The sequence below is a fragment of the Varanus komodoensis genome, unplaced genomic scaffold (assembly GCF_004798865.1).
Source record: "Varanus komodoensis strain SLA01 unplaced genomic scaffold, ASM479886v1 scaffold2, whole genome shotgun sequence".
Lineage (NCBI taxonomy): Eukaryota > Metazoa > Chordata > Lepidosauria > Squamata > Varanidae > Varanus > Varanus komodoensis.
This window is the reverse complement of record NW_025335568.1, coordinates 56,778,885-56,796,690: the sequence shown is the minus strand read 5'-3', so window position 1 is coordinate 56,796,690 and position 17,806 is coordinate 56,778,885. Positions and strand designations below refer to the sequence as shown.

General features: G+C 42.2%; 1 protein-coding gene across 2 annotated transcripts in view; it reads left to right on the top strand.

Moving 5' to 3' along the window:
• SRBD1 (S1 RNA binding domain 1) overlaps positions 1–17,806 on the top strand; it is a 206,560-nt gene that overhangs the window by 30,985 nt on the left and 157,769 nt on the right. For both annotated transcript variants that reach the window (XM_044428623.1, XM_044428622.1), the window contains exons 10-14: positions 38–141; positions 2,214–2,321; positions 5,058–5,215; positions 6,041–6,131; positions 7,913–8,020. In XM_044428623.1, the coding sequence (XP_044284558.1) occupies positions 38–141; positions 2,214–2,321; positions 5,058–5,215; positions 6,041–6,131; positions 7,913–8,020 (569 nt within the window). The remainder of the gene's footprint in view (positions 1–37; positions 142–2,213; positions 2,322–5,057; positions 5,216–6,040; positions 6,132–7,912; positions 8,021–17,806) is intronic.

Here is a 17,806-nt window from a genome sequence, read left to right as displayed (position 1 = left end):
CATCATATATTTTTCATCATTTATATTTCCCATTTAGATTCTAGCCATTAACCGAGGGGAGAACTTGAAAGTCTTGACCGTGAAGGTCAGCATCTCTGATGGTGTGAAGATTGAATTCTCAAAGTGGTGTGTAAATGAAAGGTGTGTACAAGGGTGCAACTACAACAGCACCAGAGTTCAGTTCGTTCTCCTTATGAACACTGTACACTCACTGCATCTCACATCCATTGTATTGAAATGGAAAAACGTTTTCCCAATTATGGTGGAGGTACAGTCAGTTGTTTGGGTTGCTTTAGCTTAGGAACTGGCAAGCTTTCAAGCATGTGGGAGCTATTTTGTTTCTTGCTATGATTCCTGGGACCTACCAGCTGGTCTTACTACTACTTAGAACAAGGGTAGGAGCTGAATCTCACCCCTCCAAACCCTTAATGGACTAGAAGAGGTCAGTGGGTGCGGCCCCACTCATTCAAGATACTGGACCATCCCTGTGATAGTCATGGGATTCTGTGCCTCTCTCAGCAGAGAGAAGGGGAATCACACAGCACTGGAAAGAATAGCTGCTCCTTTGGGCACCGGCTGGCTCCCCAAGTTTGAACACCTTATGCCCCACCTATAGAAGTGGCCTGCAATGGACTTGGCTGGGACATGGAAGGGCACCTGCTCCTTTGCGCATCAGCCAAGTTCCTATCTTTGTGTGCTGCATGTTTCCCCCAAGTGGGTAACACGCAAAGAATTGTGCGTGCATTGAGAAGAGGCCCTGCTTTTTTTCCTGTGGACAAGGCCTTTACTTCCTGCATCACTGGCCCTGTCTCTGATCTGTAGTTTAAATTAACAGTAGAGATTACTGAAAACCATTGCTTTTCCTGCCAGTTAGGAGAGGAAGTGATGTGCAACTTCATGGAGGAATCCAATCCAGCAAAAGGGTTTCTCTTTGTCTATCCACTGAAACTGTATGCTACTGAGGACTGGATCTTTGCAATCTTTCATGGATAGTCTGGCAATATTATTTCTGTAGCTCACAGGTGGATAGGTAGGGTTGGTTAATTGTGTAAGAATTCTGTCTCAAACTATGTCTGTCATATGGATCCTTCACCATATGCTGCATATTCTGGCATTGGGTCCATCGGACAGGTCTTTCTTCTATGAATGTTTCTGCATTCTGAATCTTGAATATCTGCTTTTATTGTATTTTATATTTTAACATTTATGTTTTATATGCTAAGGCCAATGGCTAATGCAAATCAAGATTGATTTGGTCTTGAGCCTCCTGGGTTTGGGCTGGGATAATTCTTGTGTAGTGTTATGAACAGACAAGGTGTGTTCTCCTGCTGGTCCTCTGGTTCATTGACTGCTCCATCAGCATCAGTTGCACCCACTCCCAAACAATAGGAGACATTAAGACTGGCCCAGCTAACAGCATTGTTATTGAAAAGGCACACTACGTGGTCACATTCTGTTGGACCTCCCCTTTTTATTGGACCAGCATGAGGTTAGTCTAGAACATTTATTCTCCAAACTTAATGGGGACATACCCTGTGAAGTAAGTAGTCAGATCTAAACCTCAGAAAGCACTTGTGTCAAAGATGACATACCATTTGTTGAATTTAATGCTGAAATTTAGATTCAGAATATAAAGAGCTTTGCTTGTACAGCAAAGGCAGCTTTTTTACACAATGATTGGGGAAGACAACTTGAAGGCATTTACGTCTGTTGGTGCTCTTTTAAACAAGCTGAAGGTTACAGGGCCTTGGCAGGCCTTCAAGAAACTACTGTGGCTTTGGGACACTGGACAAGTTCACTGCACTACCTGTTGAACCTTGATAACTTCCTCATCATTCTTCTGGTACAGCTCATACATTGGAGGGGACCTGAGTAACAATCCAGGGACAGTCAGTGCTAACATGTCCCCTTGTTCAGGGCAAAATTCTGCAGTGGAAACTATTTTGTCTTAAGACTCCCTAAGCAATGTAGAATTCTGAAAAATCAGGCTGTGTGTTGCCAAATTTTGCCCTGCACATGAGAGCAGTGAGGACTGAGAAGTTAGAGTGCCCATCCTCACTCCCCACCCCGTGTCTTCATAGGGCATCTCAAAGGAGCCTCTGCACAGAAATGGCTGACAGTTCTGTCCTGATAAAACTAGGATTGGGCTCTTGGAAGGACGTGCCCTAACAATGTTAACAAATGAACTGAGTCTTAAATATTTTGGTGCACAGGTGGAGACCAAAGGCCTACGCAACCCCTGAACTGATGGAGTTGCTGCGCTTTTCTGTTGAAGATGCCTATAAACGCCTGATTTACCCACTCCTCTGTAGAGAATTCAGGTAAAGCAATGCATGGTCATTAATAAGGGATGAATAAGGCACTAAGCTGAGCCCTGCTGGATTGGACCAGTGCCCTGCTTCCTCCAGCCTCCTCTGTCCTCTGGAAAGGGCTTGAAGGTGGAAGCCGCTGCATCTCCCTGCCGCCTCTGTGCCAGCAGAATCTGGTAGTGTGCTGTCTTCCGAGAGCCTAGTAAGCCACCTTTAAACCTATCCCCCATGGGATCCCCTTCCAGAGCTTGACAGGTTTGCTTTCCTGAGACATATATTTAAATTCACTCTTCTCTAGTCTGGCAACCTCCAGATCTGTTGGCCTGCAACTCCCATAATTCCCGGCCAGATGTTCTGATCCAAAGGAGCAAGGCCATCTAACATATCTCCAGAGCTCCATGCAAGGAGTCACGCCCCACCATTGCCTTTAATGCAGGAAAAGGGATCTTCCCTGACCCTGAATTAAGGGCAGAAGCCTTGCTCCTTCCCTCAGAGTTCCATATGGCTGTTATGGAACCTATCTTTATCATAATTATATGACTCCCTGGAGCAAAAAGACTTTAGGGCAGCTCACAAAATAGGTGGAAAGCAATATATACAATAATAAAAGTCTTCAATGACTGAAGGAGAAATGTCTTTCCCTGATGCCAGAAAGATAACAGTGTGGATACTAGGCATGCCCCCTTGGCAAAGGCATTCCATAAGTCCTCCACTCTTGTATCTGCTCATCTGTCTTCTTTTGGCAAGAACACCTAGACAAGCCCTGAAAAATCACTGAACGGTCTGGGAATGTACCAGTCATTCATTTGGACTTGGAAAATATAAGCGTGAGAATTTTCTCCCATTGGATTGCTTTTGGTCATGGCTTCTGTTTTATATACTTCAGCCCTTTGCTAAGGTTGTATTTTCCTGGGTGCGTATGCAGTCACTCTTTGTTGAATTGTGTGCTGCTTTAAAGTACCCTTTCCAGATGTCTGAGACTTGGAGAATGGTCTATTTCATGCTCAGGTCCCCAGCCCGGATTAGTGTAAGTGCATTCCTACCAGGCATGAATGGAAAGCAGAGGAAGGCTAGGATTGTTCTCCTGACACTAAACCAGCCCTATGTCTTTAAGAGAAGCATTGGTCTGAAATGGTAACGCTCTCACTTTTATTGAAGTAATATATTTTGATTTAATATATAATCTTAATTTTATGGATGGATCCAAAAGAGACAAATGAGTTTTCCTATCTAAGAGGGTAACTTGGTGATATGAAAAATATAATTCTGAGAACAGTGACTTGAAAGTAAGGCCCACTTGAATCAATTGGAATTAATTCTAATAGATGTGTTCATGATTAGGGTAGCAGATGTGTTTTTGAAACATCTTCTTGAATCAGAGACAAATTCATAATTCATCCTTTAGAATATGTGAAGTTTGGCAGGTTAAAGCCCTTGTTTTTCCTAACAGTCAGGATGGTGGAAAAGAATTTAATGGCAGAAAATGCATTTTAAATGGGTGGAAAGTTGACAGGTTGTGCATGCAAATGGCAATTTATTTAACATTTTTAATGACAGTGCCATATTGTGGTGGGTTTTTTGCCTATATATTGAGTAATATGTCAGTTTGTTATAATGGTCTTGATGCAAACTGCTGTGCTACTAACATTATTTTATTGTATCTGTTTCACAGTCATGGTTGAACAGTGCACTCCATCATGTCATTCTAATCCTATTTCTCATACTCCTCTGGAGAGAATTGGGGAGGCTAATTGCTCTAGTTATAAGTATCTTTGCAACTGTCATTTCCCCCTCCCAAATTAACAATTTAATAGTCATAACATGGGGCTCAACTCTGCGGTGGTACTCTAATCACTACAGGGTATGAAGCAATCTCTTTTGCTAGTGACAGTATAATGACTTCTCTTACCAGCTGAAGTGCCATTAGGGTATTGAAGGAATAAAATGTGAGTTTAAGTTTAAACATGCAGTTCCAAAAATACATTGAAGAGTCAGAGTGTTGCCTTAGTTGTTGTTCCTTTTGCTTTTTCTGGAGTAGGTGGGAGCTGAGTGATCGTATGTCGTGAGCAGAATTTCTAAATTTTTTTACTGCTCAGTTAAGCAGTTTATCTGCTGTTTCCCTCTCTGTGACTTTTACTGGTGATTGTAATATTGTATGTTTCTTGTATTTTAGAGGACCTGCATACAGTGCCTGGAGGGTACACGTCCCTTAAGTGAGGCTTCTAAATACTAAAGTTAGTGGTCACAAAGTTATAATAAAACCCAAGACTAATATTAAATTTTGGGCCCAGTTCTTCCTTGGGTGTGCTTGTGGCATGCGTGTTCTCATATTCTGCGGCACTCTGCTGATATTTGAAGTGGTGAACCAAGTCAGATGTTTCTTTCTGCCTTGGTCAATCCTGGCCAGAAAGTTGCTGATAGGAAGAGTAAGAGAACCACCTGCCATTCCCATGTAGTGCCATATCTTCAGTAAGAGGATTGTCCATTTCAAAGTGCCTAAACCCAAGGGTAGGCCACTTGGTGTCCTCCAGATGTTTTAGACTACAACTCCCATCAACCCCAACCAGTATGGCGAATGGTAAGGGATTATGGGAAGCCCAAGCAACTTCCCTGTGTAATTATTATTATTAGTCGGAAAAAAAGCTATTTGTTTATGGAAACAAGTAGGGGAGTGAGAAAATAATATGGAGTGTTGGTGTGAGAAAATGTGATGTCAAAATAGCCTTATTTGCAATGCCCCTTTCTTAGATCAAAGTTAACATCCGATGCAGAGAAGGAATCTGTGATGATGTTTGGGAGGAACCTCCGTCAGCTGCTTCTTACAGGCCCTGTGAGAGGACGAACCTTGATGGGGGTTGATCCTGGCTACAAGCATGGCTGCAAGCTGGCGATTATTTCACCAACCAGTAAGTTGTAATTCCATTTGAGAGAAGTGGTAGTTGTATTTGTAGGACATAGAATGTCTGATGTTGGTTAATGTGCCTATATGGTGATTCCTTTTAGAACAAATAGGAATTTAGGATGATGGCTGTGAAGCATTTTTATTGGCAGTTGCAGTCTTTTATATTATGCTATCAATTATTAGTGTTATTTATAAAGCATGTAAGTTACTAGGCCCTGTACAAAAATTTTAATTGACATAAGTCGCAGGCTTCCAACCTAAAGGTGATGACAAGTCATGTTAGGGAGAAAAGGACAATAAAATAAAAGGGAAGGCGAGTTGGTCAGGATACGCCAAGGTGAACAAAAGCACATTAATGTAATAACAGAGGAAGACAATTCGATGTCAAGAAGTAAGCAACTTCTTTTACTGATATTGGTAACCCTACTCTTGGCCATCTTGTTATGCAAGCCTCTTCTAAAAGAATGGCTCCTTTTAGGTTTGCTCCTTCAGTATTGCTGTTAAAAGTGGCTTGGAACCTTTTACTTCATGTTTTAAACGAACTTAGAGGTCTACGTCATGTCAGAACTGGGAAAAGTCTTCTTTTGATCTTGCCCAACACACTTAATTTAAACTAAGTAGTTTTCCCAGTTTAGCATAACAGGAAACCCTAGTTAGTTTAGAAAAGGAAGTGAACGTTTTCAGTCTCCTTGCAAGCATGCCATAGTGGAAGAATGGTGGGATGAGCAGGCAATTAACAAAAGTTTTTTTGTTTAAACAATGCTATGTTTGACAAATACCATAGATATTTCTTCCTATCAAGATAAGTTTTCCTTTCTTTTTGGCTTAGGTCAGATACTTCACACTGATGTTGTCTACTTACATTCTGGTAAAGGATTCCTTGAAGCTCAGAAGATCCGGAAACTTCTGTTGGATTACAAGTATGTTAAGGAAGCTCTTACAGCTATTTTGTCTACATATATTAAGGCCAACCTGAAATGAAGCAGGTGCTTTTTGTGCTCTCCCATTGCATTTATTTGGCAGCCTTTCTCAAGTCTTTGTGGATATTGTGGGGGTATAGATTAGCAAATGGCTGCCACAGCAACAGAGCCCCCATGTCCTTTTGTGCTGTGCAGGTGAGCAATGAAGCTGCCAGTATAATGCGACATGAGAGAGGCTGCCTTCTCTCAGTTATATCTTGGCTTACTAGGCTGAGATATTTGTCAACCTCATTCTTACCAGTATAAGTGCTTTCCTCCTCCCATTTTTGCTTGGCTCCATGCTGTGCAGAAGTCTGATTAATCAGAGTTTTCTGTTCCATCTTGAACCAATTGCAAGCCAGTGTTTTAAGATTATGATTTATTCTGAACCTGGTAAACATGGTTTCTGAGTTCAGATGAAACAGCAAAGCATGAAGGGAGGAGAGAAGGACTATAGGTATAACCACAAAAAGCAGTAATAAGCTGAGCCAGGAAATTTCAGTTCTGTGGAGTCACACTGTATTCTGTGTGAAAGGGTTTTAGACTTCCCTGTTAGTTTGAGTAGGTATGCCAGATGTAATATATTTGTGCACTCACACATTCTTATTTTAGAGATGAGCGGACTTGCTTTCTTCTCTGATGTAAATTTCCCCTCTTTTCTCTTATCAACAGTAGTGGAGTAGCACTGTGTTAATAGTAATTGTGCTTACAAGGCTTAGTTCTCTGAAGAAGATATTCCCAGCATGGAATAATGGTGTACCCATGCCTGCCACTTGCAGGCTCCATTACATTTTTAATCCATTCAAAAGACATAAATAAATGGAATTGGGCTAAAGAGATCAAGGAAACCTCATATCTACCAGAATATTTTCTTTTGTTTATATGTTTGATATTTGTATTGTTTTTGTAGATTGCCCTAGAAGCTTTGCTGAGAACTGGTACATTAATCATGAAATAAATAAATGGAAAATGCCAGCTATTTGTTCTTTCACTGACTGCATTCATACAAAATGCTAAGCTCAAACTCTGGAGAATCTTGCCTTGTCATTCGCAAGCAAGGATGCCAGAGGAACTCAACAGGGAGGAAAAGCTGAATGTGACACCCAGATTGGAACTCCTGGCTTGTTTTTCCCCAACAAGTCAGAGTTTGAAGTGGGCCAACGATTCTTGGCTTGTTTGCGAGTGATGACCCAAGAGTCAAGCTTTTTCTTGCTAGTGAGTCCTTGGCTACTGATGCTGCTCCAGCTGTTGGGTGAAGCTAGGAGGGAGCAGTTGGGCAGTGAGCATCACATGTTCGCATGTGAATGAGAATCCAGGATTTGGGCTTGTCACAGAGTTGGAAGGGGCCATTTAGCCTTTTGTGTCCAACTTAGTGTTGGAATCCAGTTTACAGTGTCTGAGAGTTGGCTGTCAACTCTCTATTTGAATACTTCCAACAACAAAGAGCACAATTACTTTCTAGGCAGTTGGTTCTGTTGCCTCGCTTTTCTGACTGTTAAGACATTTTTTCTGATGTTCAGCCAAAACCTGTCATTTAAGCCTTGTGTTTTGTGTCTTTGCACAAGTGTGGTCATTGTCTTAAAATAGCCAGGTTAGATGGGTCTGCTAATTTTAACTTATTAAGGCAGATGCATCTTCTTGCCGTGCCGATGAATGGACAGCAGGGGAAGCTGATATGGTTGGATGGTGTGACCCTTTTGGGACTTCCTTAACATTAAGCATCTTTTTCTTCTCCTCGAAAGCTGCAGCATTATTGTGATTGGCAATGGAACGGCTTGCAGGGAAACAGAAGCTTATTTTGCTGACTTAATTACAAAGAAGTATTTTGCTCCTGTGGATGTCACTTACTGGTAAGAACATTCATGTTAATTGGAACTTTATACTGAACTTCCTATTGTATTATAGGAACTAGCTTTTTATAAGACTTTCTTTGAGACCACCATTTCCCCCATGAATCTGTGCCGGGCTGATTTCTGGCCTCTGAAAACAAACCTTGGGGCTCTTTGGGACACGCAGTGTGGCACTGAACGGTGTTTACTTAATATCTGCTGTATCTCGAGTGCTGTGTAAAGGAAGAAAGAGAGCCAAGAGGCATTTTTTTCTAGGCTGAATGTTACTGGCATGGGGGAAGCAGAGCTGCTAAACTTGAGAATGGGCTGGGCAGGGCTGGACTGGACTGGACTGGCTCCAGATTTCAGGGGGCATCTGGTAAATTGCCAGCTGGTGAGCCTTTCTAGGGATTGTGAGGAGGCGCTGGCCATTCTCTCTCACACTGTTCCAGGGTCATTGACTGCTGGCACAAAAACATGGTGGAAGTTGAGTGGTTTTCCAGGACTGAGTCAAAACCAAAGGATGGTAGCTTACTGGAGCCAGTATGAACGTTGCTGTTTTCATAGCAGTCTAAGGGCAGGTGCTGGGAATAGGTTCTGCTGGGATGCTTGAGGCCTGACAACTCAAAGATGCCACCCACTGATGCCAGGCCTGGAGCTGAGATCCAAGCTTTCCAGGTGGTAGCTCAATTAGCCTTATCGTCACATCTGGAATATTTGAAGAATATGATAAAAGCTTGCAGAGTTCTTTTAAAAATTACTGAGATTATTCATCTGATGAACTTTAACAACTGCCTTTCCCATAGGAACCAGGGCAGATATTACAATCTGATTCAGCAACTCGCATCTCTGACCCATCACCAGGAAGCACATGTTTGTAGTCCAATAGACTATGGCTTAAGAATAGCAGAAACACCATGCTGGATCGGACCAGTGGTTCATCCAGTCCAGCACTCCGCTTACATGGTGGCAAACCAGTGGCTCCCTCAAGCAGGATGGGTGTAATAGTTCCTCTCATCTGAGCTCCCCAGGAGCTGGAAGATGCAGACATGCCACCTCTAACACAGGAGGTAGCACAGTGATAGCTTTCTCCTCTACGAATTGGTCCAATCCCCTTTAAAGCCCTCCAAGTTGGTGGCCGCCACTGCTTTCTGTGACAGTGAATTCCATAGCTCCCCTGTGCATTGTGCGAAGAAGTACTTCCTGTTACCTGTCCTAAATCTCCCATCAGTCAGCTTCATGGGGTGACCCCAGGTTCTAGTATCATGGGCAAGGGAGAAAATGTCTCCACACCTTGCACAATCTTGAACACCTCTGTTATGTCCCTGCTTACTCACCCTTTTTGTAGGCTTAACAATCCCAGCCGTGGTAACCATTCCTCAGAGGGGAATTGCCCTATGCTACTTGAGCAGACCAACTTTTCTACTTCTGAACTATGCCATACTGCAGACTGTGAGAACAATCGCTTGTTGAAATCAATGCATTTTTAGTTGGATGTAAAGAAGACTTGCTGTTTCAGTGGGACTTCAGTGGGGCTCTCTGGACTGCACTGCGTTAACATGAAGATGGGGCTCATGTAGTTCAATGCACCTTCATTCCCTGCAGTTCCCTGCAGACCAAACATTACTGTGTCAGATGGAGAGGCTGCTTTTTAACCGTGTCCTTGATATGTTAGTTGGAAGGAAGGGTTTTATATGGAGGCCCTTTCAGTCAAGTTAAACAGGCTTGCTAAACAATGTTAGTGTTTATTTAGGTACATGTTTTCCACTGCATATGTTATGTGTTAGGCCTAGGTCAGCTGCCCTTTGTGATGCAATTCAATTAAAAAACAACAATTTGAAAGCAAAGCTTGGATCAAATGATTGCAAGGGTTTGGAACGAGGTGCCTCAAGAATTGTGTACAGTCTCTAAATGGTTCGCTTTTTGCATTTCATTCTATTCCTTTGTATGTATTTCCAGCTCCTTTATGGTTGTTCATGGGTTTATTTTATCTTAGCAGTTCTTTTATGGTGTAGGTTCCATTTTTCATAACCTCTCTTGTTTTCTGTTGCTTGTGGGAGGGGGCTTATAGTACTTGGGAGAAATAAACAGAAAGGGGAAAAGATCAGTTGATGAAATCATTAAAAAGTTAACAACATGCTACTGTGTTGGCAGCAGACAATTTTATTGTCTAGTTTACTTGAGATCAGAAGAGAGAGAAAAATAGTAGTTTTGCTTTGTTATACGAAACTTCATCACAGTCAATACTACAGAGAACCAGTAATGTTAGTGTTCTGTATAAAAGAAGTGGTTGCACAGCACAAAAATAATGCTAAGAATATTTTTGTTATAAATCTTAATCTTTGTGTAATAAAATGGTCATTTAAGTTCTATGTAATAGGTAAACATTCAGTTGTGGATTGTGCCTATTACAACAAAGGGGGAAGATACAATTAAACAAGGACTTACCAAATGAAGATTCTAAGGTGGGCATCTGGTTGTGTATCCATTTTGTGGCTCTTCCTTACATGTTACCTGGTTGTAAGGTGAATTCTTCTCCCATCGAACTATGAAAAGTCATCAGCATTCCAATAGTTCCAGTTTTATCAAGGGGAAACACAGGCAGAAAAATACCCTCCTATGCCAAACTTTCCCATTTTCCATCTGAAACAGCTGCTACTTTTAGGAACATTAATAAATGAAGATTGCATCTTACTGTCTGGACAAACTAGGTGGGTCTTAATGGTGGCTTCCTCCCAATTTAATCCCCCCATGAAGGGTGGAATTAAACATTTTCCCTGCTTACCCATTTCCCTCTGAAATTGTATTATCCTCAAAAGTCAGTTTACATGCTATGTTTATTATGTAGTGGGCAGCTCAGTGTGGGTTTTTTTCTTTATCAGAAGTACAAGGAGGGGATTCTTCTCTGGACTGGGGCTATATGCATGGGGAGGGGAGCTGTAGGCTTCTTTACATGGGGCATTGAGCTCTTGTGATCCCTCCCTCAGAGGCACAACAGAATCCTCCAGAGCCTCTCCCTTGTTTTCCAGCCATTTTTCGTGGGATCTTTTTGAGCAAGGAAAATTCAATTTAAATTTCAAACCAGAACAAGCTGGAATGAAAACCTCTTAAAGAGTCAGTGTGGACTAGTGGTTAAGAGTGCGGGTCTGGGACTCAGGTGATCTGGATTATAGTCCCCACTCAGCCATGGACCCATTGGGTGACTTGGGTCAGTCACAGACTCAGCCCAACCTACCTCACAGGGTTCTTGTTGTGAGGACAAAATGGAGCTATGTAAGCTGCCTGGGTTCCTCACAAGAGGGAAAAGGGAGGGATAGAAGTTGAGTGCATCATAATCATAATTAATCATTTAGGCAAGATCCAAGGCTACAACTATATTAAAAGTACTATATACCTTCTGCTCAAATAATAGGAGTGTGGTGATAGAAAATAACATCTTGGCAGATATGCTGCAGACTAACTTTCTTAGGAAAATGTCATCTTAACCCGAATGCTACTGTTCTGGAAAGTCTTTCCTTCTAACTAGGAACCAAACACATGATCCAAAGAACCATGTATCTGGTTCCATGAGTCCAGGGGACTTGAGACTTGATTTTTCTTGATCAGAAGTATTGTTGACCTTTTGCATCTTCTGTATTAATACCTAAAAGTGTTGGGAGCTAGGGTCCCTCCCTTTTCTCTTTCATACAATGGGCAATTCTTTGCCAAAAACTCTTTTCAATTTACATCCGGCAAGCGATAGCCCGCAAAGGATGATTCTCTGAGCATTCACAGAGTTGTTTGTGGAAACCAAATTAGAAGCTATTTGTGAGAACCCTCCTTTGAGTAACCCTGGACTGCACCCCATTGGAAGCTGTGTGCAGGTCCTGTAGTTGGGTAATCTTTTTCTCCTAATGCTTCATCATGGGGTCAATGATAGTAGCAGGCTCTTCAGGCACCTCACCCAGGTCCTCTCCTGGCATGTCCAGACCTGGTCAGTTCCCAGGGTCTGCCTGAAACAACTGGAGAGAAGCTATTCTTCCTGCTTCTCCTCTTTTGCCATCTTTATGCCTGCAGACCTCCTTTCCGAGGCCTCGCCGTCCTCATCTGAAGAGTCATCCTGGCCCTGATATGCTTGCCAAGAACAACTGCCTCTTTCATTCCCAACACAAAGTCAGTCTTTGGGGGTGTAACAGTAACTTGTGCCTCCAGTTCTAACTGAGAAAAAAACCTGTGCAATGAAGGCTCCTTAATTAAAACGGGAAACAAACGCTTCTGATGTTCTCTTGCTGCCATGCCAAAGAAGAAGGAAGTTTATTACATGGGAACACAGCCATCCATATAAATAATAGAAAGTTGGGTGATTGAGGCTGCATTCCTCTACATGTCCTAGGTGCGTGCACTTAGGATTGTAGTCTGAGTCACAGCAGTAAATGAGGTGGTTCTGTAAATATGTACTTTAAACTAGAATGAATTTGCATGCAGTCTAATACATGCTTAATGGAGAGTAAGCTCCATAGATGTTGGGGACTTGCTTCTAAAGAGACATACATGGGATGTGTTCCCAATGCAGCTTTAAAACACATGCGCTTGACCATTATGGATTAAAGGTACACTCCTATGAGACTTGTAGGACTTTTTGTGTTTAACCACAGGATTCTGCCCTAAATTGATGCTACCAAATTAAGAATGTGCTTCCTGTATGTATCTTAACATTTGCCTTAGTATTAATTTCTTTTTCTTTCTGTTGAACCCTTATTTGTTCCCCATTTTATAACACCCCTCCTCTTTCTTGGTTCTCTAAAAATTGGCAGTATTTGCACCTATTAGTCATCTGGGTGCATTGAAGTATGCCGAAGCAAATTAAGAAAAATCCATTGCGCATCTGATTTTCGGGACAGTCTGCTTCATTGCTTAAGCAACTTAAATAACAGTAATAAATGCTTTGGTCTTTTTCTGATGAAATAACTTTCTAGCTTTGATGTGGGGCCCCATATTGGCAAAAGTTTTAGTTTAGGGTTTAGTTCCTTTGTAATTTTTTAATATGTGTCTGTGCAAACTTTTATGCTCCCATTTTGACTTTAATGTGTGTTACATTGCCGAATATCTGCATTATTCTCTCTGGACTTTTAAGAAAACGCCACTTTCAAGTACTCTTGCTTCCTCTGATTCTAGTGTTTCACCCAGCCTTAATTACCTTTACTTTTCTGCATCACAGCACTCTCTCAGGCTGAAGGGTGACTTAACATTTAGGTTCACATTATGATAATTATATTTCAAGACCATGGTGGGAGGGATTAAGATGTCTTTGCTCTGGCTGCAGATAAAAAGGGTTCAGATCCACTTGTAAAACTAGATTGGTTAACAGGCCATAGTTTTTATGATATTTGCTACCCATGCAGCATTAATTCTTAATTCATCAGGTACCCAGGGTGCTGTAACTTTATCGGTGACCTTGGGACTTGATTTACCTCCACTCAGTTTTCTTTGTTAATGTGCCATGAAAGAAGTACATGAAAGATCGACAACTTCAAAGCCCCTTTTAAAGTAAAATGCCTGATACAAATCCCTTGACATTTAATGATGTCTGTCAAATGTTTCAGCTGTCTTGCTTCTTTTTACAAGCTTTGGCTTGCTGCTCTAAATCAGCTTGCTTTATGTTGGGATGGAGGCATGAGAGGAAAGGAGGAAGTTTTGGAGGGGTCACTTTTAAAATGTTGATGATGGTGGTCTGTTAACTGTGCAACTCTGCACATGCCCACTCAGATTTGATGTTGGATTTAGTGGGAAATATTCCGAAATAAATATGTACAGGTTCAGCCTGGGACTGACTTGTGATAGGGTTGCATCTACAGTTGTTAATTGTCTTCCTTTGGGGGGAAAGCCATATTCAGAGTTGACTTTTAAAAAATGCTAAGTAAATAAGTACAGCAAGATTTTGAACAAAGCACTCTGAAATCCCAACACAATAGAAGAGTAAAAGTGCAAAATAATTTCTCAACAACAGCAATATTTCAATAGAAAATGTGGTGTCGAATCTCTAATGGAGCCTGCTTCAAGCAGACCCTCCGAAATGTTTGGGAGTTCAGTTAGTCACGAGTAGCTTGTCACATCCATTTCAATGGGTCGGCTGTGAGACAGGCCTGTGGGGGACTTGCCAGCTATACTGTTCAGATTTTCCAGTTGCAAATTTTCTAAAGTAGCTCACAACAGAGATGAGCACCAGTAAAACCATAAGCCAGAGGGTATAGTCTGAGGATATCTGATGTAGCCACCTTGCTAAAGGAAGCCTGGGTCTGAACAGTTTCTGGATGTGGTTCTGCCTGGGATCCCTGTGCATTAGGAACAAATAGCTGGAATTATGTGGTGAGGTACAGACTGAGACCCCAAATCCAAATGTAATTTCTACATTATTTAGTTAGAGTGCACTTCAAGTCAATCCATTCCTACCCACCCATGTTGCTGCAACAGGATCTGCTGGGCAACAAGATCTTGTGCTCAAAAGCAGGAGGTTCATGACGTGCAGCTGCTTCTTGGTCTTTCATTCTTTCCAAGAGTGCTGCTGGTTTGGGTCTCTCTTAAATACTCTTTCTCCCATGTCAGCTGCACCTTAGCAATGTTAATAGACACCCCAATTCCATCAGAAGTCTTACCTGTTGGAGTCACACTGTCTCAAGTTCCAGGCTTATCTTGGAAGTGTTTTTGTCCATTGTTTTCTTTTTCCAAAGTGCATTTTATTGTTCACATTCTACAGTTAACTTTGCACAGACACCAGGTATGCTTACACTAGGGTTAAGATGAACCCTTTCAGAATCTGTCCCTCCAGAATCTGTAGACTTTCTCTCATGCCTGGCCTGGAAGTCAGTGGATGCTCACCAGCTGTGCAACTGGCAGCCTTCCCCGTGTGCAAGATGCAGAAGAGAGGAGCTGCGAGTGAGTGTGCCAGCCCCCATGCCCCATAGCCAACCTCCTTCTCCCCTCGCTGCTGCTGGTGGCAGTTGGAGACATGAAAGAATGGCGCTGCTTGGAGAGTTTGTGAGGTTCAGTTCCTGGTGAGCACCCCGCAAATGCTGGACATGCTCACCAGGAACTTAGACTCTTGGCCACTGCAAAGCGGACTGGAGTCTGGGAAGCTGAAACCAGGGAATCCAATGACTTTTCTGTGCAAAATGGATTCCTTCACACCCTTAATTCCACCATGGTGTGTTTTTCCCCAAGCGAACCGAGGTGAACCCAACAGGCTCCCTGTGGGTGGTTTTCCCTTTCCTCCCCCTTCTGCAATCCCTTGGATACTGCAGAGGGGTCTGTGGGAGGATCAAATTGAATTTCCCCCCCACATGGCTTTACCCAAGCCCCCCCCCCTTTTTGCTTTTGTTCTTGTTTCGTGGCATCAAGTTGTGTTCAGCTCATGCTTATCTCATGTAAACAAGGCTGTAGCTGATCTATTTCATGTTTGATCTCTCCCTTCTGCTGTCATAAACTTTCCCTAGTGTTACTGTCTTCTCCAGTGAGTCATGATGCCTTCTCTTGATGAGCCTGTAGAAAGACGGCCCCAGTCTCATCAGTGTTGCTTCCAAGGAAAGCTTTGGATTTATTTGCTCTAGGATCCACTTGTTCATCCTTTTTCATTTGACTGTCATGTTTTGAATGCTTCTTTTTTTCTGTCAGTTTTATTCACTATCCCGCTTCCACACCCATACATAGTAATAAGGAATGCAGTGGTGTGGATGAGCTTCACCTTAGTCTGCAGCGAAATGTCCGCACACTGGAGGATCTGGGTAAAGACCAGAAAACTGCCCACCCAAGCCTTAGTCTTCTAATTTCTTGGCTGCAGTTTCCATTTAACCTGATGATTGAGCCAATATATGCAAAGTGTCTTTTTTTCTTACTGGGGCATTTTCCCTGCTTTAACCAGAGGTTGTGATTTGCTGCTTTGTGTGTAGGAAACCCTTCAACATGCCCAAGCACCATATTGATGGAGACGATCAGTGTTTGGCAGCCTATTTTTTAAAATGTTCCCATAATATATGAAATACCTTTCATATTTTATGTAGCCATATATCACTGTCAAAACCCACTGGCCTATCAAAATCTTGTTTTAAAAGGGAGTTTGAATTTTGACACTTAGCTATAAAGAATCCATTCTGAAGCCAGGATGGAAAACAGTTTTGTACTTTCTTGAGCATGTAGCATGTCAATGAAACATGCAAAATGTTTAAGCCCTGGAAGAAAGTCAAGGCAAAAAAGAAAATAATGAAGACCTCGGTGCAAAGGGGGTATAAATTGTGTCACTTCCTTTCTCATGAATAATTGTCTCTTGCAGCTTTGTTTTTCTTAGACAGCTTGCTTTTTGACAGTTGAGAGAAAGTGAACTTAAAGGGGGAAAAAACCGTATTTGCTCAATGTTCAGGGCTGGCACCTGCTGCACCTTGACACCTGGTATTCTCCAGGACTTTGCTCAGGCAAGGATTCCAATTTGTGGACTGCAAAAATGGGCAAATGTTCACTTGCTGAAGTCCACCTATTTTTTTAACCAAGTGTAAAGTATTTGCCCGCCTTGTGCATAGAGTTTTTTTTTTTAAGTTGCAAACTACTGGGAGAGCCTCTAGTGTGCCACTGGGGCACTTTGAAGAAGCTCTCAAAGTGGAGATAGCAAAAACTGACTATCAAAATATAAACTGCAGTCTCTGGGACACAAAGGTTTAAAAGGGACAAAAGGGTATGGCAGGTGCAAAGAACTTGCAGTTGTGAGTGTCATTCAGCCACTGACAGTCACCACAAAGTGCCACTTGGGCACTTATGGGGTGGCTGACAGTGACCTAGTTTAGCTTGGCAAGAATACCAAGGGTTTCTTTTTGCCGCTTTTGCCAAGAGGCTTGCTAACAGCTTCCCCATACCCACAATGCTGTCAGTAACTTAGATGAAATAACAACCCACTGTGGGTAAAATAATCCATGCCTTGTTCTTCATATTATCAGGGGGGCTTGCCACCCACAAAGAAGCCATGCTGTGGAATGCATCTGGGTTTTCATGACATGGCAACCCACCATGACTTACCATCCACAATGAGTTGCTGCACTGTGTGAATCCAGCCGACTTGTTTTTCTCAACCTTACTTATATTTCTTCTGGTAACTTTTCCAGCCTTGCTTATATTTCTTTTGGGAACTCTTCTAATTCAGATCTTAGGAGCTCAACCACCCAATAAAGGGGAATGTTACATGATTCTGTGTGATGCTTATATGACAACATGAGTTCTTTTATTGGAAGTGAGCTGAAATATAAAATCAATGCAGGAAGATACAGGCTTTCATGGTACTGGCAACAAGAAAACCTGGTATATGGCTTCTGGTTTTCTCAGATGTTTTGGCAGTCCCAGCCAGCATGACCAGTGGTCAGGGATTACAGTAATTTAAGTCCAAGACATGAGGGGGGCATTAGGTTGTCTACCTCTGAAGGAAGAGCAAAGCAGTAGAATATTCAAGTTTGAACTAGATGGTTTGAGAGTTAAAAGTGAGTTATGCTCTGAACTAAGCTGAGTTGCACCAGACTTCTGGGCTTGTTTTAGTGTTTGCTTTGGTTTCTTCTGAAAATTTAAAATAATGTCTTTTTTGGCATTTCTGATTTTTCTTTAATTCCAGAGGCGGAGGCGGGGAGAATTATCAGCAGGACTGCAACATGCAGTGAGGTGGAGTTTGTCTCTTCCTTCCCTGCCCTCTGCACCTTTGAGGCTTGGAGAAAAGTTCCCATTGGTGCTGCCAGCAACTCATTTTTCCCTGAGCCCCATAACCTAGTTGAGAAACTTGATTATTGTCTTTATTACAGCTGG